Here is a 22,351-nt window from a genome sequence, read left to right as displayed (position 1 = left end):
CTAAATATTATACAGCCTTTGCCATGTAGGCCCAGGAATGTTCCTATGTAATTAAATTTTAGCTTTTTCTGACTTTAAAATGATATGTTTGGTGTTACAGTGCCAGAAGTGTTTACATGCAGTTTTCTTTAACTTATTCTGATATGTAAATATATCCCAGAAATCAAAATGAAAAGGAGAGAACCCCCCCCCCTTTTTTTTTTGCTTTGGATCAGTATGTGGTTAAATGTACTCAGAGAACCAAGATTCCTTTTTTTTTTAATCCTCACATGAGGACATTTTTCCATTTTTTGTTCAGATAGAGCAGGAGGGAGAGAGAGGAAGAGAGAGAGAAACATCAATGTGAAGGGACACATCGAGTGGCTGCCACCCGCACGACCAACCAGGACCCGGGACAAACTGCAACCGAGGTACGTGCCCTTAGCGGGAACCGAACCCGGGTCTCTCTGTACTGCAGGCCGATGCTCGAACCGCTGAGCCAAACCGCCCAGGGCCCAAGATTCCTTTTAAGAGAATATCACAAGGAATACCTTAATCTGGTTGTATGGAAGATGAGTTTCTAAGGTAGCGGTAGACTATGCCACTTTTAAAATGCTTTTATTCTTGTGCAGATGACCTAGTTTAAAAAGGAAAATAATAATTAAAGTTTTCACTTATCTCTATAAATAGTACCATTTCTTGAGTGAATTCTTGCCTCGTAGCAGTGCTTCTCAAACTATAATGTGCATATACACCTGGAGTTCCTGTACAGGACAAATTTAGTTGGTCAGAGGTGAAAACTATGAGTCTGTGTTTCTAATTAGCTCTCAGGTTCATGGACCACATTTTGCACAGTACAGACATAGACTATCTGTGACCACTGTGAACCACTTCAGTTTGGTGTTTGAACTATACCAGTTGGTAAACCCATTTGCTTTTTTCTCTTGTCTTCAGTAATAAACACATTTCTGTAAAACAACTATGAGGTATCACTTCACACCTGTCAGAATGGCTGCCATCAACAAATCACCAAACAACAAGTGCTGGCGAGGGTGTGGAGAAAAGAGGACTCTATTACACTGCTGGTGGAAATGCAGACTGGTGCAGCCACTATGGAAAACACTCTGGTGTTACCTCAAAAAGTTAAAAATTGAACTGCCATTTGACCCAGTGATCCCTCTTCTAGGAATATACCCTAAGAAACCTGAAACACCAATCAGAAAGAATATATGTACCCCTGTGTTCATAGCAGCACTATTTACAATAGCTAAGATCTGGAAACAACCCAAGTGTGCATCAGGAGATGAGTGGATAAAAAAGCTGTGATACATGTACACGATGGAATACTATGCAGCTGTAAGAAAGAAAGCTTTCTTATCATTTGAGATGACATGGCGGGACCTGGAGAGTATTATGCTAAGCGAAACAAGCCAAGCAGAGAAAGACAAATATCATATTATCTCACTTATTTGTGGAATATAATGAACTAAACAAACTGATGAGCAAAATTGACCCAGAGATATAGAGGTAGGGTACAGACTGACAAACCTCAGAAGAGGGAGTGTTGAGGGGAAGAGATAAACCACAGAACTTATATGCATGTATGCATAACCAGTGGACATAGACAACAAAGCTGAGGATGGGGCAGGGGGTGGAGAGGAGGGTGTCAGTGAGGGGAAAAGGAGAAACATCTGTAACAAAACAAATTAATAAAAATAATTTAAAAAACAAAACAAATCACACTTCTGGCTCCTGTAATGCTCCAGATTAATTGAGGGAATTATTTTGTTCAAGTTCTATCTTCTATTCTCTAGAAAGACCTTTTGTTAAAGGTCTTTCTTTAAAAAAAAAAATGGTTTCTTCAATTTTTTTTTCTTTATGTATTTTAGAGTGAGAGGGAGAGAGAGATAGAAACATCGATGAGAGAGAACATTGATTGGCCGCCTCCTGCATACCCCCCACGGGGGATTGGACCCACAACCTGGGTATGTGTCCTGACCAGGAATCTAACCAGTGACCTCTTGGTGGATGGGTCAACGCTCAACCACTGAGCCACACCAGCCGGACAAATGTTTTTTTTTCTTTATTGATTTTAGAGAGAGAAGAAGGGAGAGGGAGAGAGAGAGATAGAAACATCTATGAAAGAGAACATCAATTGGCTACCTCCTGCATGCCCCCCATATTGGCCCATGATCTGTGTATGTGCCCTGACCGGGAATCGAACCAGTGACCTCTTGGTACATGGGTTGACACTCAACCATTGAGCCACACTGTCTGGCCTAAAGGTTTATCTTTTATTTGTTGCTAGGAGTGGTAGAGTTTGACCCAGACTGCCATTTAAAATATGGGCAGGATTAAAGTTATGTGGTTGCCTGGCACTATGTTATAGCTCAGTGTTCATTTCAGAAAGCCTATCAACAAGGCTTCTAGACTGTGGTTGCTGATAGAACCTTTGGTTTCTGATAGAACCTTTCCCAGAGAGGTCAGCGGTGTGTTGCTAATGAAGTGTGGCAGCTACTAACCTTTTATTTCATACGTGTGGTTCTCCACTCTACTGCATAATTAGTACCATATTTTAAAAAATACTATCAGTGTTTAGGCCCAACCCTAGGACAATTAAAAGTTCTGGAAGGAACTAAACATTGGTGTTTTTATTTTATTTATTTATTTTTAGATAAGTGGAAGGGAGGGAGGGAGAGAGAGAAAGAGAAACATTGACATGAGAGAGACACATCATTTGGTTGCCTCCCACACGACCCCATCCAGGGCCGGGGACTGAACCTGCAACCCAGGTACATGCCCTTGACCAAGAATCGAACCCGAGACCCTTCAGTCCACAGGCCAACACTCTAGCTGCTGAGCCAAACCATCCAGGGCAACATTGGTGTTTTTAAAAGATATCCAGGTTATTTTAATTGTGCAGCCTAGGTTGAGAAAATTGAGCCATATGAAATTTCAAATGGAGTTAGTTAAAGATATAAAAAATTGATCTCTGATCCTAGACAAGAATTGATCTCTGATCCTATAGAAGAATTTTATTCTGGTAAGCCTATTTGCACCTGCTACAAAAGTAGACCTCTGTGACTTTACCTTTGTTTTTTCTCCCATGACATTTTTCCACTGTGATTTACTTTTAGATGATGCAACCTATCAGAAATTGAATTTGACCGATTTAGGTTTTGTTGCTCAGTCCTAGGGTCCTTTTTACCCTTGCCTACTTCCATAATTAGAAACTAAAAATTGTTAGGTTTTTTGTTTTGGAGAGGAGGGTGTTGGCCACCCACTTTTTATTCCTCTGTCTTAAAGCTTGCTATTCACTAGAAGATATTCTTTTTGTGTACTGGGCATCCTCCCATTAGATCTTGTTCACCCTCTTTATTATTGCACTTGTGAAATTTTGAGATTTAGTAAGTTGTGACTTTTTCTAGAATCATCAATCGGGAAATGCACTTTTTTTTTTTTTCATTTTCCATGGTTGCAGTTACCTGTGGTCAACTGCAGTCCAAAAATATTAAATGGAAATTTTCAGAAATAAACAATTCCTAAGTTTTAAATGGTGCACCATTATGAGTAGTGTGATGAAAGCTCATGCCATCCCACCCAGATATGAATTATTCCTTTGTCTAGTGTATCCATGCTACTACCCACCTCTTAGTCACTTACAGCCATCTCAATTATCATATTGGTTATCAGAGCGATAGACAACATTCACATAACTTTTATTACAGTATATTATAATTGTTCTATTGTTATTGTTCATGTCTAATTGTGCCTCATTTATAAATTAAATTTTATAGAATGTATGTATAGGGAAAAACAGCATACATAGGATTCAGTACTGTCTGTGGTTTCAGGCATCTACTGGGAATCTTGGAATGTATCCCCTGCAGGTAATGGGGAAACTACAGAACAGTTGTCCCTCGCCACTTCGCGCTTTGACTTTCGCAGCTTCACTCTATTGCGGTTTTTTCAAAACTGTATTATACAGTTGTCCCTCATTTATCGCGGTTAATTCGTTCCAGACTCTAGCAGTTGAACCTGGCGTTGAAGGATTTCTGGGGTGCTCGAATACATAGGCCTACAGTCCATATGTGCAGTAATTTTAATTTTAATTGTAATACAGGGGTGTATAATTGACTCAGACAACCGAGTGCTTGCTGCATCATTTTCACTGTCTCGATCAACTTTTTTTTTTTATCCTCACCCGAGGACACTTTTTTGTTTTTTGTTCAGATAGAGGGGGAGGAAGAGAAACATTGATGTGGAAGGGACACATTGAGTGGTTGCCACCCACACGACCCAACCAGGGCTGGGGACAAACTGCAACCGAGGTACATGCCCTTAGCGGGAACCAAACCCAGGTCTCACTGGACCGCAGGCCGACACTCTAACTGCTGAGCCAAACCGACCAGGACTCGATCAACTTTTTCATGAATATATTTGAAAAAAACCGCTATAGAGTGAAGTCGCAAAAGTCGAAGCACGAAGTGGCGAGGGACAACTGTATAAAAATAAAGAATCCTACTTTATGGAAATTCATTTATCGTGATAGAGTCTGGAACTGATTAACCGCGATAAACAAGGGCCGGCTGTATTTTTTTTTGCTTAGAGTCTACAGATAATTTCCTCTTTTTAGTATAAACTTAACTGTTGCCTTGATGTGGAATGAATTCAGGTAATGGAACTTATTTTTGTTGTATATGTAGAACATGATGGTGTACTATTTAGATGTAAGCTTGCATGAGTAGTTACTTGGATTTATTTGTTCTTTGATTTAAAAGCTGCGTATGTATCTTTTGACATCTCTGATACTAAATCTAAGAAACTGCTCATTCTGGGCCTTGTGACTTTTTCACAGTGCAAATCCTTCTAGTTTGTAGTGTGGGAGGTGACCTGATATCCATGTACATAACTCTTGCATACATGTTATAAAGATAACCATGTGCTAATGAATCTGACATCTGTGAGGATCACTATAGTAATAATTGCATCTTGATAAGTTGTTGCCTTTACTTTCAGGCTGTCAGCAGAAGCTTTGGCTAAATTACAGCCTTTTTTTCATCCTAGGTGCTGTGTATTATTCTGTTTAGATAAATGGTGCAATTGTGCATCAAAAATGGAAAGGAGGCATTATCCAGAGTGCCTTTATGCTGATGAAGGGTTTCCTACCAGAAGAATGTGCCCTTAGTGTGTCAAGTTGGAATGGAGGGGACTAGAGGAGAAACTGCCTTTTCCGGACTCCACTGCATGTTTTTCAAAACCTCCCCCTTTGTTTCTTACAGGTTTTTACCTTTCAGATATTTTAAGTGATAAACTATTTTAGGAATAGTTTTTAGTTTTTGTTTTTTCTTTTTTAGCCCATGTGGAATCCATTGTACATTCTAGTTTTGCATCTTTATATTTCTTCCTCTGGAACAAATTTATAGTGATTTCAGAGCTTGTTTTAGAGTTGGTGTTGTGGAGAGATCTTTGTAAATTGTGGCCTGCTTTTGCCTGGTAAATTCTTCAGTGTGACTTCTATGACTACTTTTTTTTTCTTTTCTTTTTTTTTAATCATTGCATGGATTTAGTAAAGCTAGTTGCTCTTTGGCAGTTATGGGAATAGTTATCAGTTACTGAGTGCCTGTGTCTGTGCCAGTCCCTGTGTGAGAAACTAGTAATTTCTAATCCTCAAAATAACCCTGCAAAGTAATTAGTATTGAGCTTCATTTTATAGAAAACTGAAGGTCACATAGCAAGTAAGTCCTAAGTGTTGGGATTCGAACCCAGGACTTAAAAAAACAAAAAAACTTTAGAGTTGATATCTTTTCCACTGTTCTGTGATTCCTTCAGTTTGTATGTTATTGTTATCTTCTGGAATAGAGTCTAGTCTTACTTAACTTTGGTCCTTCTCACACCTGGGGTACACAATCTCTGGAATAAACAGACATAATGTAGGGTGCATTTGAAGCTCCAAAATGAACTTGGCTCATTATCTTGCAAAGTCAGTCTCCTTGATGGTAAGTAATATAAACAGAGACTAAACACTGATGTGTTAAGACTTAGAATATAAAATTGTGTTTTAAGATAAGATACAAGGTTTGTTTGCCTTATGCCTCTCTCTGCCTTACTTCCCAGGTGACCTGAGTGTATGAGTTTGGGCTACCATGCCACTAGGAGGCACATGAAAGTTTGAGAAGGACTGTAGAAGTGCATTTATTGATAGAAAAAGAGGGATTGGATAAGTTTATATACCTATTTTGCAGCAAAAGGGACAAGATTGTTCATCTTACTCTCTTTTAAGTAGAGCCATGAAATCACATTTTCCTATCTTTTTGGTGGCGACTTGTAATATAAAGCACTAGTACTTTCAGGGCAAATAAAGGATGTGTAGTACATTCTTCTGCCGAAAACTGGCTGTCAAAACTACTCAGACAATACATTTCCTCTGTAGAAAGGGCTTTAGCCTTGGGGTGGGGGTGCCCCCCCCCCCACATTGGTTCTATTTATGTGTGTTGGCAAGGCAATGCAAATATGATGTCAGCCTTCTGTCAATTTTGTGATAATTTTCTCTAGTAAAATGATTCATTTTAAAATTGTCTCCCTAAGAAATAATATTGCCAGTAGTCCTATTTATATGATTAGTAGAACACTCATTCCCTCAGTAAATAGTCTATGTACTGGAAATATAGTTGTGATGAGTCCTTACAAGCTTATATTCTAGTGGGTGGAGACAGATGACAAGTGTACAAGGTGGGACAAAAATAGATTTACAGTTATTCCTATGCATTTTGCATACTCACAACTGTAAACCAACTTTTGCCCCAACCTGTGTAGTCAGGTAGTAAGTACTACAAAGGAAAAGGAGATGTAGAGATTCTCTTGTGGATTTTCACCATATTCAGCATTGAGTTCTGTCTGACTTAAGAAATTGGTAGGGGCCATTCTAAGGACTTTTTGTCCCATTGTATTCTCTGTCCATCTCAGGAAGTAATTTGTTGCATCCTCCTGCTTTTCTGCTTACATAAACCATTTTTACGTTGAGTGTTCTGATAGTTTTGTATGATTTAAATTTGTGTTGTTTCACATTAAGTCTATTCTCAGCCTCAATATACTAGCTTTTGCATGGTTTGATTCTCTCACCAGTTTGATTATATATAGTTTATGATGCTTTTTAGAATAGCCTTTTGAAAATCAAATTAAAATTTGCTGCCCAACAGCTGAAAATCATATTTTCACCTAGGAGATGATTTGTGCCTTCTAAAATTTAAAACTCTGCCCTGGCCGGTTTGGCTCAGTGGTTAGAGCGTCGGCCTGCAGTCCAGAGAGACCTGGGTTCAGTTCCCGCTAAGGGCACGTACCTCGGTTGCAGTTTGTCCCCGGCCCTGGTTGGGTTGTGTGGGTGGCAGCCATTCTATGTGTCCCTTTCACATCAATCTCTCTGTCTCTCTCCCACCCACCCCACCCCCCACCCCCGTTCTCTCCCCCCTCCCTCCCTTCCTCCCTCCCACTCTATCTGAACAAAAAATGGAAAAATGTCCTCGGGTGAGGATAAAATAAAATTTAAAACTCTAATAGGAAAAAAAACACAGATTGATATTTTTGACACCAGTGGGATTTTGGTACAAGTTTTATTGTATGTGATAGAATCTTTTTATGCTATTTTTACATCATTCTGTTTTGACTCAGAATAACAGAGTTGTCAGTAAGCTACATGACCTGAAGCATTCCTTAGACTCCCTTCAATTAAATCCGTTTAGAAAGCATCAGATAACTCTAGATGGGAGCAAAGAAATGTCTTAGAGATCTACATCTCTAATTAAGAGAATGTCTTTAGATACTCAGACAACTCCACATTTTTAGAAACAGGAAAGTTCTTTGAGGTAGTCAGATTTACCTCAAAGGGTCTAATCCAGATCATTGTGATCATTTCTGGGAAGTGCGTGTGTGTGTGTGTATGTGTCTGCTCAGTGGCCATCTCAGTTGATAAACTTTTATAAAAGTTTTTTTTTTTCTTAGAGTCAGGCAGACTTGTTCCCTTATAGAACTTCAGTCTTGAGTTCTCTTTGTGTAGTTCTATTATTGTAACACATTGCCATTGGATTGAGGATTTTTCCTTTTGATCTAGCTAAACTAGATAGCTATAGGCAGATTCCGCTCTCACACTTTTGGCTCAGCTTAGCTGTGCTGCAAAGCTCATATAATCATGCTGAAATAATCTATAATAAATCATATTATTTAGCTCATAATATATGATGAGTCACCATGAAATCACTGCTTTTTATCCAATTTTGCATGGTTACAGATTCTTTCACCAATTTGATTATAGTTTATTACAGGGACACGTTGTTGTGTAGTTCAACATGAACTGAGCCCTGTTTGGCACTACTTCTGGCATGGTAAAGTGGCCGCTATTTGACAGTGGCCAAATATTAGTGCTATTCTCAGTGCTGTTTAATGATTGTAACTACTATAGTTTAGATTGGGATCTGAACTATACCTCTAGCAAAAAAATTGGGCTTGGTTATCAGCTGCAGATCTTAAGGAAAATTCTTAATTTTCAGCATTTGAAATATTCTTTTCCTGAAATTGCCATCCCATCTTCCTATATCCTGATTTATTTGGCCTATAATTGACATTACTTCCTTCACAGAGAAAATGACAGTCTGAGTAAAGCAATTCGGGGGGACAATGGGAAGTTGACAGCTTTGAGAGAGACTTAAAACACAGTATGTAGACACCTAAGATTGAAATTAAAGCCATGCCCTGCGCACCTATCCCTTTTCACTTCTGGCTCCCACCAGCTCACTAATTTTTATAAATCAGTTTGATTGACTTTGTACCTTACCTGATAAGTATTATCAACAAATAAATCTTGTCTGACTCCAGATAATACCAGCAACTGGCTGAAATGGTTAATATCTAGTTCAGGCTACATCATAATAATTTTCTGGGTTTTGTTCAGCTTTCTAGTTTTCTGTTTCTTTCTTGATTAATATCTGCATTATTCTGCTTGTCACCATAGATAGGAGAAGCTACTCACTGGGTAACTGGCTCCCATCCTTGATGATATTTCCCTATTAGTCACTCATGCCATCACTGTACTATCACTTTTGTCATATTTCCAGAGAGGAGGATAATAACCTTTCTTAGAATATTTTTTAGTCAAGAATAACAGTGCTGAAAAAGCTTTAGTTTTGCTAGTTAGAAAACACATATTGACATTTTTCTTTCCCCTTGTTTTCTGGACATAGCATAAGCAAGTGAACCTTTGTATTTCTGGCTACTTTCTAATAGCCCTTGGATCCTGTCTTGTAAGATCAGAGTTCTTGATTCTAGCTAAGTTATATCTGCTATCCTGAACATAAAGAAATATCGGGATTTCTTTTTAGTCTCTTCCTTGGTTTTAAATTAAATTGAGGAGCGGCATGCGGTGGGGAGTACATTCAGATCTTTTCCAGCTAAGATAATGTTCATATAATACTCAAAGATAATAAAAATGATAGCTAAGAAAGTAAGGGCCATAATTGGGCTTTATTTCTTTTGTCCTAAACACCGCCAGTGAGGGGGCCTTTTCTCAAGGCCTTTTATTGAATTTAGCATATTTGAAAAACTGCTGTTTCTCTTCTAGTATGTTTTTTCTTTCTTGCCAGTGAGTGCCACACAGGTCCTTAAAGAATTCCATCTTTTTTAAGCTTGAATTGTAAGCCTGGCCAGAAGGGAAGATGATGATTGGGGGGAGAAGGAAGGAGTAAGCCCATCAGAAAGTCATAAAACCAGGTCGAAGTATCAAGACAAATGAGACATTTTGTATCCTCCCCTTCCTTAGAAAGGGTTTTTCTTTCTACTCAAGTTCTAGCTTCCTTTTTATTTAAGAGTTAGCTTCAAAGTCATTTCTGAACAGATGGATCTTGAGTTCAAATAATAGTTAATTCTCTAAGACAGTGTTTCTCAGCCTTGTCTGTACGTAGAATCACTGGGGGGGGGGGGGGGGGGACTTTTCAAATTTTTGATGATGCCCAGGCTACACCCAGAACAATTAAATCATTCTCTCTGGGGTAAGACTCAGCCTCACTATTTTTTAAATTCCTGCTGTCCACCCCCCACCAAAAAAACACGCAGGTGGTTGATTCCATTGTGTATTTAAAGTTGAAAAACATAGTTAATGAAACATGATTGAAGTAGTTATTAGTGATCTTAGAAAGGTTGAATTTTAATCTAAGAAACTTCCAGGTTTTTATGAAGAAAATTTACAAACTAAAGACATCTTGTAATCGGCCTGCCTTTGCAAACTTATTTTCTGTGACCTTTCTTCCCCCTACATAGCTATCCTGTGCTCTCGTTTAATTGAACTACACTTCTTCCTCTTGAACATGCTTTTATTCCCTCCTTTTTTCCCCCAGCCTTTGTTCATGCTATCTGAGAAATAACTACCCATTTTTGTTTTTTATAATGTCATATCCTTTTGAAGCTTCTTTTTATTATCTTCAACCAGAAGGAAGCTCTTCCCTTCAGAACTTCCCTTTTTTGCTTTAGTATATTCTGTATGGTTTTGCGTTCATGTTTTATTTCTCCTGCCAGTGGGCAGAGCCTGGGTTTTATTTATGTATTTCCCTCATTTGCCTGGCATCTTTACATTTTTAGTATTGCCTGTACCCCAGTAAACATTATATCAGTGTTTGTTTGACTAAAAGGAATTTTATACTTTTGAGATGTCATGGTACAGATGTGTGCTATTCTAGAACCAGGGAGAAAGCAAATGTATAATAACATTTTTTAATTTTTTTGCTTTTATACTTTTTCAGTTGTTTAAATTCTTATTTGTGATGACCTTGTTACTTATGCTTGGGATTTTTGTTCCATGTCTAACCATTCAAAAACCAGATTCTGGGCAGGTTTGGAGTACTGTGTAGTTTAGTGCAGACCATGCTTATTAATGCTAGTTTAGAAGCACCTGTCTGGGGTTATCTTCAGTCATGGTAGAAACAGAATTTTGTCAGCGGTCTTACTATTTTTCAATATAGGTTATTTTGTAGATTTTGGCCACCTCATTTTATATATCACTGAGAAGAGAAATCCTCTTTCCCAAATCCTGAAGGCCAGTATAATTTTGTTTTTTAGCACAATCACAGCACAAAGATCTCCCACTAAATGACAGACAATAAAGGGAACATTGTTTTGTAAAGCATACACAAGGCCTTTGGTGATTCAAAGAAGAATTTTAGATGCACAGTGAGAACTAAAGGGGAAGCAAATGTGGAACTATAGCAAAAACGGTGTTTTTTGCATTTTAAACAGCATTATTAATTGTGTATATATGTTTTCTGTTTCTTCATGCAAGCTATTTTCAGCTTCAGTTCTTCTTTAATGCTTTTGTCATGGGAGACAGGCTTCAGGGTGAATTATGTAAGAGCCCTGAGGGAAAAGGGCAGGAATAAGACGTGGAATTTTATTTTCTTGTCACCTAGCTTAATTAAATTAGGCTAATTCTCCAGTAGTTGGCATCTTTTTAAATGATAAATTATAGTATTTCTCCTTAGTAGTATTGACTGTGCGGGAGATTTGCCTTCCCTATTCCTTCCAAGTAGGATATCTTCCTATCCCAGCAGTTTTCTTTCTTAGGAAAGTTCTAAACTCTAAAAATCACTCTTGTTTCACCTATAATTTTTGAAACTTAAAGTTGCAACTTAATTTCAGTTTGATTCCCACCTTCTCAGTGGGGCAACAGGTTTTGTAGATCAAGGCACATTTTAGTTTTCCTTTTCTTTTTCCCCCTTTACATTTCCTTTCAAAAGAAAAATAAAACATATTCAAAATAATACTGCTTAAAGGTAGAGCTTCTTGGAATATGCAAAATTTTAAAATTCTGTTGGGTTTGTGCCTATGTACCCCAGTGGAAAGATTGGATCTGAAACATCCCTAAGATGTCCCAGCTCCACTTTCTTTCCAAGTTTTCTCAAAACCTCCTACACACCATCACTGCTACTACTTGGTTCCCCTAGGACATATTTCTTTGTAGTCTAGAATTTCTTTCAGCTTTGGAGACAGTTGAATAGCATGTATTCCCAGCAACTCTGTGGAGCAATTTACATATTCTGTATGGACATCTAGTACTTAGTTAAATGAACTCTACCTCTCTCTCCTCTCTCTCCTTTCTCTCTTTCAGCTTGGCAGTGACCTTGGCGGGGGCATTGGAGGAAGTCCGGCAGTAAGTGCCATCCGTTTTTTTTACCATGGGATGCGCTGCCCCCTGTTTGATGCCTTTCCTATGCACACATTCTCAGACCAGCCACTGCTGCTATCTAGTGCTATGCACCAAAACTTTTATAGCAGTATATGAAGAGTAGAAAGTAGCATAGGGATACTTGGAATCTTTGGGGTCATACACCATATGTGGTATAGGGGCATCTTTAGGGATTGGCACTCTGGTGTTTACCAAGATCTTTGTTTTCCTGATAATAAAGAGCTAAATGAAACCTCCCATCTTAACTAGAGAATGCTTTTATTCTCTGGTGTCTTCTAAAAAAAACTTGACAGAGTCAGTTGGACTCAGAGTGAGACTCTCCTTGTAAGTTAGTTCAGAGGATGTGAATGTCCTTCTCCCCCAGGAGAGTTTCCTATTAGATATTTATTCCTAATTGGGGAAGTAAGACTTGCCTGGACCCAAGTAGAAATGGATCTGCTATCTAAGTTGGATGTTTCTCCTCCTTTCTGTAGAAACAAACTTCCCTTCCTTAGGGTACTTGTAGGCCTTTTGCACAGAATCATGGAAGCTAAAATTGGAAACAAATAAAAAAATCTTGATCACTGTGTTCCTAATCTTACTGATTACTCTTGATAGAACTTCTAAAGAGTATTTATCTTAATGATGATTTAAAAGATGAAGAATATACTAATTTAACTCCTAAGAATATTATGGTGTATTCTTATTGATTTATCAGTGTTACTAAAATATATAGAAACATTGTAAGGACTATTAATCTGTTCTTCCTGATTTGCCCCTCCCCTTTTTTTCCCTGCAGGTGGGACAGTCCTTCATTCCATCATCAGTGCCTGCAACCTTTGCTCCTTCACCTACTCCTGCTGTGGTCAGCAGTGGTCTGAATGATCTATTTGAACTCTCTACAGGAATAGGCATGGCACATGGTGGATATGTGGCTCCTAAGGCTGTAAGTAAAGCAACACTTTCTTAATGGAAAGGAGCCAAATTACTTAACTTCTAATATTTGTGTTACTTCTGATAATAAATTCACAGTTTGGGCCCTTGTTTTGAATGATTTAAGAGAAAGATGAAAGGTGTCCTCGAACTTAGCAGTAGGAAGTACTATAACATCTTTGTTAATTATTTTTATAATTAGACTTAAAATTGGCATTACTAAGTATTTGAATTGTTTTCTCATGTTTAGTAATTTGTCTAGCCCTGACCAGTATGGCTTAGCAGTTAGAGTGTGGGTCCCCAGACCAAAGGGTCTCAGGTTCGATTCCTGGTCAAGAGCATCACCTGGGTTGCAGGTTCGATTCGTGGCCCCAGTCAGGATCATGCAGGAGGCAACCAATAGATATGTCTCTCTCACATCGATGTTTCTATCTTTCTCTCCTTCTCCCTCTCTCCCTTCCACTCTATCTAAAAAAAAAAATTCAATGGTAAAATATCCTCAGGTGAGGATTAACAACAACAAAAAAGTAATATTGTCTAGTTTGTCAATATTGAAGTCAATCTAGTATAAATTTGATATATGATACAGCCACAGAGGAGAAATACAGTATAGAGAAGTAACATTTTTATTTCTTATTCCTTCCATTTCCCTTTTCCATTGACATTACATATTTATTTTTTAATCCTCACCTAAGGATATTTTTCTGTTTATCTTCAAATAGAGTGGGAGGGACGGAGAGAGAAACATTGACATGAGAGGGACACATCCACTGGTTGCCTCCCACACGACCCCGACCAGGGCTGGGGACCAAACCGCAACTAAGGTATGTGACCTTGACTGGAATTGAACCTGCGACTCTTTGGTCCGTGGGCCAACACTCTTAACCGCTGAGCCAAACTGGCCAGGGCTGATTTTTTTTAAGATAGAGTGGGAGAGAGAAAGGGAAACATTATTCGAGAGAGACACATCAATTGGTTGCCTCCCTGACGAGGGGGTCTAACTCGAGACTCTGGTTGCAGGGCTGATGCTCTAACCTCTGAGTCAAACTGGCGAGGGCTCATTGGTGCTCTTTTAATCTCAGCCTTGCTTGATGTCATACTCAAATGGAAATTCTAAAGGGGAAGCTGCTTTTACTGTAGTTAGGAGGCCAGGGGTGGGTAATGAATTAATTATATAGATAAGATAGATATTCATTATTTAAGCAGCATCTAAGTACTTACTATTTATTGGAAACTATGGCAAGAGTTAAAAGTATACATAAGACATAGTCCTGCCCTGGCTGGTGTGGCTCAGTTGGTTGAGTGTTGTCCCTTGAACTAAAGGTCACAGGTTCAATTCCCAGTTAGGGCGCATTCCCAGGTGATGGGTTCATTCAATCCCTGGTCGGGATGTGTATCAGAGGCAACTGATCAATGTGTCTCTCCCTCTCTCTAAAATCAATAAAACCATTTAAAAAAAAAAAGACATAGTCCTTTCCCTTAAGATTATCGATAATGATAATGAAAAATCCTTCAAAGATTATAGACATGCATTTTCATTACCAGATTCAGTTTTTTCCCTTTTAAGCCTTTCACCAAGCTACTAACAAAATCACCATAGTTACCTAAGAAAGTGAAATTTTATCTTTATTTTTGAAAAATAACATTAAGACAAATTTTGCCTAGTTCCATTGGGCTTTATACTGTGTTTCAGGTTTGGCTGCCTGCAGTAAAGGCTAAAGGCTTGGAGATTTCTGGGACGTTTACTCATCGTCAGGGGCACATCTATATGGAAATGAACTTCACCAACAAAGCTCTGCAGCACATGACAGACTTTGCAATCCAGTTTAACAAAAATAGGTAAGAATTATGAGTCCCCAGCTAAATCCATGTGTACCCTCTATCCAACAAGAGAACGTTCCATTAGCAATGGTTAAAAATTCTCATGTTGACAAAAGCTAGGTGTAGAGTGCATGCTGGCTCTTGCACATCTGTTCGGTTGTCAGCTTCGACTCTGGAGGCCCTAGGGAATTTTGCTTGGAAACTCATCCGTGTGGAATGAGGAAACCGGAACTTAATGCCTTCTTTTTAACTGATTTTTATTTATTTATTTATTTTTATCTTTATTGTTGAATAGATTACAGATGTTCCTCATTTTTCCCCCATTGACCCCCTTCTCCCCACTCCTGCCCCCCTCTCCCTTCTTTTCCCACACTGTTGTCTGTGTCCATTGGTTATGCATACAAGTTCTTTGGTTTATTTCTTCCCACACCCCCCAACCCCTTTACCTTTGAGGTTTCTCAATCTAGCAACGAATTTGTACTTCTTTTTTTTTTTAATCCTCTCCCGAGGACATTTTTTCATTTTTGTTCAGGTAGAGTGAGAGGGGGAGAGAGAGAGAAATGTCGACATGAAATGAACTTCATCAACAAAGCTCTGCAGCACATGACAGACTTTGCAATCCAAATGGCTGCCTCCCACATGACCCCAACCAGGGCCAGGGACAAACCGCAACCGAGGTACGTGCCAGCAGGAACCGAACCTGGGTCTCTCTGGCCGAAGGCCAACGCTTTAACTGCTGAGCCAAACCAGCCAGGGCGAATTTGTACTTCTTAATCCCTTCACCTTTTTCACCCATTCCCCCAACCCCCCTTCCATCTGGCAACCAACAAAATGTTCTCTGTATGTATGAGAATGTTCTGCCTGTTCATTTTGTTTGTAGATTCAGTTGTCGATAGGTATGTATTCATTGCCATTTTGTTTGTTCATATATTTTTATCTTTTTCTTCAAAAAGAGCCTTCATTATTTCATATAATAATGGTTTGGTGGTGATGAACTCCTATAACTTTTTTTTCTCTGGAAACTCTTTATATGGCCATCGATTTTGTTTGTTTTTTTGTTTTGTTTTGTTTTGTTTTGTTTTTTTGTTTTTTTTTTTTTGTATGTGCCTCTAGCGGGAACCAAACCTAGGACTCTGGTCCGCAGGCCAGTGCTCAACCACTGAGCCAAACCGGCCAGGGCTGGCCATCGATTCTAAAAGACAGCTTTGCAGGATAGAGTAATCTTGGTTGTAGGTTCTTGCTTTTCATCACTCTGAATATTTCTTGCCACTCCCTTCTGGCCTGCAAAGTTTCTTTTGAGAAATCAGCTGACAGTCTTATGGGAACTCCCTTGTAGGTAACTAACTGCTTTTCTCTTGCTGCTTTTAAGATTCTCTCTGTCTTGAACCTTTTGCATTTTGATGATGATGTGTCTTGGTGTGGGCCTCTTGGGGTTCATCTTGTTTGAGACTCTCTGTGCTGCCTGGACTTGTATGTCTGTTTCCTTCACCAAGTTAGGGAAGTTTTCTGCCATTATTGTTTCAAACAGGTTTTCTATTTCTTGTTGTCTCTCTTCTCCTTCTGGCACCCCCAAGATGCGAATGTTGGCACACTTGAAGTTGTCCCAGAGGCTTCTTACTCTTATCCTCATTTTTTTGGGGGGGGGATTCTTTTTTCTTTTTTCTGTTCTGATTGGGTGTTTTTTGCTTCCTTATATTCCAAATCAATGGTTTGATGGTTTGCTTCTTGGCTTTACCTACTCTACTATTGAATCTATGTAAATTATTCTTTATTTCAGTTAGTGCCTCCTTCATTTCTGACTGTGCATCCTTCATTTCTGACTCGTCCTTTTTTATGCTCTTGAGGCCCTCACCAAGTTCGCTGAGGTTCTCACTAAGTTCATTGAGCATCTTATAAGCAGTATTTTGAACTCAGCATCTGTTAGGATGCTTATCTCCATTTTGCTTAGTTCTTTTCCGGGGATTTTGTTCTATTGCTTCATTTGGGACCTGTTTCTTTGTCTCCTCATTTCGTCTGCCTCCCTGTGTTTGTTTCTGTGTATTACTGAATGAGAGGTATGGGACTTTCTGAGACCAGATGCTGCTTGTTTGAAAGAATTTAGGAAAACCTGAAGCAGGATCTAAGACAGGCCAATCCTATGGTAAAGCAACTGGCAACAGCTTGGGTGGGCCTGAGAGTTGGGTGGGGCGGGGCCTCAGGGAATCACTAGGGCGGGGCTACCCGTTGAGCCAGGTTGCTGGAGTCCCAGATAATGGTGGCTGTCTGCCGCCCCAGGGAAGGCAAAGGAACAAAGGCCTCTGACTGCACGTTTGTCCTGGAGAAAGCCCCCTCTCCAGCCCTCCCTCCAATGTCAAACAGCTCAGTTCTTCCCTGTATGTCTCTGGCACCCCTGGAGCTGCCTTCCCTCCAAGCTTAGAGGGAGTGAGTCCAATGAGTCCCATAAGTCCATGCACGGGCCCTTTAAGAGGAGCTGCCTGGGACTCCAGCTGCCTCAGCCTTCCTAAGCCTCAGTTCCCGCTGGTTATTCCAGCCAGAAGTGTTGGGGACTTCTCTTCCTGGCACTGGAACCCTGAGCGGGGCACCTGGTGTGGGACGGGGACCCCTCAGTCCTCAGGGAGGACCTTCTCAGCCGAGGTGTCCTCCTGATTTTTATCTGCCACACGGGGGTATGGGATCAGCCCTACCGCCTCCGCCCTTTCTACCAGTCTCGATGTGGCTGCTGCTTTAATTTCATAGTTAGGACTTCCATTCAGCTCAATTTCAGGTGATTTTGAATGATGGTTGTTCCGTATTTTAGTTGTAACTTTGATGTGGTTGTGGGAGGACCCAATACTGCATTTACCTACCCACCATCTTGACCCTTAAAGGATTCTAGTACCAGAATGTTTTTATTAAAACAATTTTTTTTTATCATTATTATTATTATTTTTTTTATCCTCACCTGAGCAGAGGACATTTTTCCATTTTTCGTTCAGGTAGAGTGGGAGGGAGAGAGAGGAACAGATATATAGAGAGAAACATCGATGTGAAAGGAACACACTGAGTGGCTGCCACCTGCACGACCCACCAGGGCCGGGGACAAACTGCAACCGAGGTACGTGCCCTTAGCGGGAACCGAACCCTGGTCTCTCAGGACCGCAGGCTGAGGCTCTAACCGCTGAGCCAAACCAGCCAGGGCTAAAACAATTTATTTTTTAAAGGTTTTTTATTCTATTGAAATCCACTTACTCATTCAACAAATCATTTTTTTTAATTAATTTTTTTTCTTTATTGCTTTTTAGAAAGAGAGGAAGGGAGAGAGAAAGAGAGAGAGAATCATTGATGAGAGAGAACATCAACTGGCCGCCTCCTGCATGCCCCCAACCAGGGATCAGGCCCACAACCTGGGCATATGCTCTGACCAGGAATCGAACCAGTGACCTTTTGGTGCATGGGTTGTCGCTCAGCCACTGAGCCACACCGGCCGGGTCATTCAACAAATAATTGTTTAGCATCTGTGTACCAGGCATTTTAAGGTACTGAGACTAGTGAACCAAACAGATTTATGTCTAAAGCTCACATTTTGGTGGGGAAAAATGAGCAGACTTTGGTTGATGTCAAAGATATAGAAGACAGTTTACCTAGTTAGTTGAATAATTAAGTATAGGTGAACAATCTGCTTTTAGCAGTAAATTCTCTGCTGTAATAAGGTGAGCAGGAAGAAGTAAAATGTTGATGTCCTATAGTTCTGAGACATCACTGGTTTTTATTACTTGTGGTTCAAGAAACTGGTTGTTAGACTTTGATGGCAGGTCCATTTAGTCATAAATAGAAGATATTCAAACTTGTTTCTAACAAAGCAGTAATTGGACCCCTAAAATAAATTTAATAAAATTTGTCAGTAACAACTTCATTAGTTACTGTCTTGTTTATTTCTAATCATTTGGAAATAGCTGGATTTGAAAGTTTGGCATGTTAGAAATCACTTAAATATCTAGAAAATCTGTGTGTTTTTTCTGTCACGACCAGTTATATTTCTAGCCATTTTTAAGGGAGCTGGCCACATTAAAGGCCAAAACTGTTGGGAAAGTATATTGTAATAAAGACAATCTGCATAGCCTACCTTCACACTTTTTTTTTTTTTTTTAATTCTCACCCAAGGACATTTTTGCATTTATTTTCAGATAGAGTGGGAGGGAGAGAGGGAGGAAGAGAGAGAGAAAAACATCGACGTGAGAGAGACACATCAAGTGGTTGCCACCCACACGATCCCAACCGGGGCCGGGAACAAACTGCAACCGAGATGAGTGCCCTTAGCGGTACTGAACTGGGGACTCTCTGATCCACGGGCCAATGCTCTAACCGCCGAGCCAAACCGGCTAGGCTGCTTTTATACTCTTAAGTATGCTTAAACTTCACGTTTGCCTTCAGTTATGACAGATGAGGCCAGCTTGCTCTCTTTCCCTTCCCTTGCTCCCTTTTTCTCTCGTTTTTGTAAATTGTATCATTTCGACATTTTATCATTTCACCTTTTGTTTTGTATTTGTGCTGATTGTCAGTCCTTTTATTTATTTCCACTATCATTTTTTGGATGTCTTCTAATAGGTTTCTCAAAAACGTTTGAGGAACAACATAAGGGTTATGTGAACAACAATCCTTAGATCCTTATAGGGTCAAAACAGTGACCTTTATATTTGAAAATTCTTGACTCAAACTCTGTTTTACTCCAGTGTCTTTTGTCATTGAATGTTCCTGTGGAAAAGTCCATTGCCAGCCTGATTTTTTCCACCATATTAGTGATTTGAACATTTTGTCTGTCTGCTCAAAGTTTTGAAGTCCTATAATTTTATTGGAATATTCTCAGTGTTGACCAGTCTTGGTCAGTTTTTCCTGGAATAAGGTGTGCTCTTTCAGTATGTACATTGAAGTGTTTTAGTTCAAGAAAGTTTTAGGGGTTTATATGTTTAAACTTTTGTACTGTTCCACTGTTTAGATTTTCTTCTTTGGAATATTATACATTTATTGGCTTTTCTTGGTCTTTTATATATGTTATTTTTCTAATCTTACCTGTATATATATTTTACTGTATATCTTAAGATCTTTCTTGGTTTTTTTTTACCCATAACCACAACACTGTTACCATACTCTTTTTTTTTTTTTTATCCTCACACAAGGACATTTTTCTATTTTTTTGTTCAGGTAGAGTGGGAGGGAGAGAGAGGAACAGAGATAGAGAGAGAGAAACATCGATGTGAAAGGGACACATCGAGTGGCTGCCATCCGCACGACCAACCAGGGCCAGGGACAAACTGCAACCGAGGTACGTGCCCTTAACGGGAACCAAACCCAGTTCTCTCGGGACCGCAGGCCGACGCTCCAACCACTGAGCCAGACTGGCCAGGCCTGCCATATTCTTTAATATTACAGATATCCAGTCAGTGGATTGGTATAGTTGTCTAATGTTTTGGTACAGTTTGTTTTGTCTGAATAGCCCCAATATAGTTCCCCATACATGCCAGTTGGTTGATAAATGTCTTAACTCTCTTAACCTGTGGGTTCTTCATGTCCTCTCTGCTTTTCTTGAAATTTATTTGTAGGTGAAATTAGATCTTTTATCTGTGGAGTTTCCCATAATCTAGATTTTGTTGATTACATCTGTAAATTGGATGCATATCTATAGAATTGATCAGATTTAGACTTGATTTTCTGACAAGAATGCTTCATGGGTAGTGGTGATCTTTTTCTCTCATTCGTTTTATTTGCTTTTTCTCATTTTATTATCTGTGTCTCTTATTGTGTTTACTGTGATGTCTGCTATTATCTTTTTTTTTTTTCTTTTTTCTTTTTTTTTATCATCCTCACCCGAGGACATTTTTCCATTTTTTGTTCAGGTAGAGTGGGAGGGAGAGAGAGGAACAGAGAGAGAGAAACATCGATGTGAAAGGGACACATCGAGTGGTCGCCACCCGCACAACCAACCAGGTCCGGGGACAAACTGCAACCGAGGCACATGCCCTTAGCAGGAACTGAACCCGGGTCTCTCCAGACCACAGGCCGATGCTCTAACCACTGAGCCAAACCGGCCAGGGCTCTTTTTTTTTCCTTATTCTCACCCAAGGACACCTTCTTGGTTTATCTTCAGACAGAGTGGGAGTGAGGAAGGGGGGAGAGGGAGAGGGAGAAACATCAATGTGAGAGAGACACATCAAGTGGTCGCCACCCACACGACTCCAACTGGGGCCAGGGACTAACCACAACTGAGGTACATGCCCTTGGCGTGAACCAAACCCGCAACTCTCTGGTCCGCAGGCCAACGCTCTAAATGCTGAGCCAAACCGGCCAGGGCTCTGCTATTATCTTTGTAGCTCTGTCTCTGTCGTTATAATTGTGCCTTTCTATATTTTTTGTAAATGAAATCACATAGTATGGAGTCTTTTGCATCTGGTTTTTTTTTGCCTAGCATAATGCTTTGAGATGTATCAGTAATTCATTTCGTTTTATTACTCAGTAGTGTTCCAGTGATGAATAGACCACAATGTGTTTACCCTTTCACCAGTTGATAGAATTTGGAAATGTTTCCAGTTTTATTTTTTATGATTAGAGCTGCTACAAATATTCATGTATAAGTCTTTGTGTTTTCAATCTTCCTGAGTAAATATGTAGCCAATGGTATTGCTGGGTCACATGGTAAGTGTGAGAGTTCCAGCTGTTCCATATTGTACCAATTTTATCATTCTTATAAATGTACATATAGAGTATTGGTATGACATTTTAATTTGCATTTCCCAGAATGACTAATGATATTTTTTCATAAGCTTGTTGATCATTCTTATACCTTCTTTGGTGAGGTATCTGCTCAAATCTTTCCTCCTTTTTTTTTTACCCTCACCTGAGGACATTTTTGCATTTATCTTCAGATAAAGCAGGAGGGAGAAAAGGAGGAAGAAAGAAACATCCATGTGAGAGAAACACATTGAGTGGTTGCTACCCACACAACCCCAACCAGGGCCAGGGACATACTGCAACCAAGGTACAGTGCCCTTAGCGGGAAATGAGCCCAGGTCTCTCTGGACCATGGGCCGAAGCTCTAACCACTTAGCCAAACCAGCCAGGGCTTTCCTCCTTTTTTTGATTGTTTTGTCTTATGAAATAGTAAAAGTTTGCCCTGGCCAGTTTGGCTCAGCGGTTAGAGCGACAGCCTGCAGACCAGAGAGTCGCGGGTTTGATTCCAGCCAAGGGCACATACCTTGGTTGCAGTTTGTCCCTGGCCCTGATTGGGGTCGTGCAGGAGGCAGCCATTTGATTTGTCCCTTTCACATCAATGTTTCTCTGTCTCTCTTCCTCTCTCTCCCTCCCACTCTATCTGAACTAAAAAATAAATAAATAGTAAAATTTCTTTATATATTCTGGATGCAAGTCCTTTGTCAGATATGTCTT

The 22,351-nt window shown here is 39.7% G+C and overlaps 1 protein-coding gene across 5 annotated transcripts in view; it reads left to right on the top strand.

Annotated features, from left to right (window-relative positions):
* The window catches only part of AP2B1 (adaptor related protein complex 2 subunit beta 1), a 137,720-nt gene that overhangs the window by 70,727 nt on the left and 44,642 nt on the right, over positions 1 to 22,351 (top strand). For 4 of the 5 annotated variants that reach the window (XM_036269961.1, XM_036269959.1, XM_036269957.1 and 1 more), the window contains 3 exons: positions 12,125 to 12,166; positions 12,981 to 13,127; positions 14,808 to 14,953. In XM_036269961.1, coding sequence (XP_036125854.1) covers positions 12,125 to 12,166; positions 12,981 to 13,127; positions 14,808 to 14,953 — 335 coding nt within the window. The remainder of the gene's footprint in view (positions 1 to 12,124; positions 12,167 to 12,980; positions 13,128 to 14,807; positions 14,954 to 22,351) is intronic. The other variant, XM_036269960.1, reaches the window with a different exon arrangement.

Source organism: Molossus molossus, unplaced genomic scaffold (assembly GCF_014108415.1).
Source record: "Molossus molossus isolate mMolMol1 unplaced genomic scaffold, mMolMol1.p scaffold_m16_p_19, whole genome shotgun sequence".
NCBI classification, from domain to species: Eukaryota; Metazoa; Chordata; class Mammalia; order Chiroptera; family Molossidae; genus Molossus; species Molossus molossus.
This window is presented reverse-complemented; position numbering and strand designations above follow the sequence as displayed.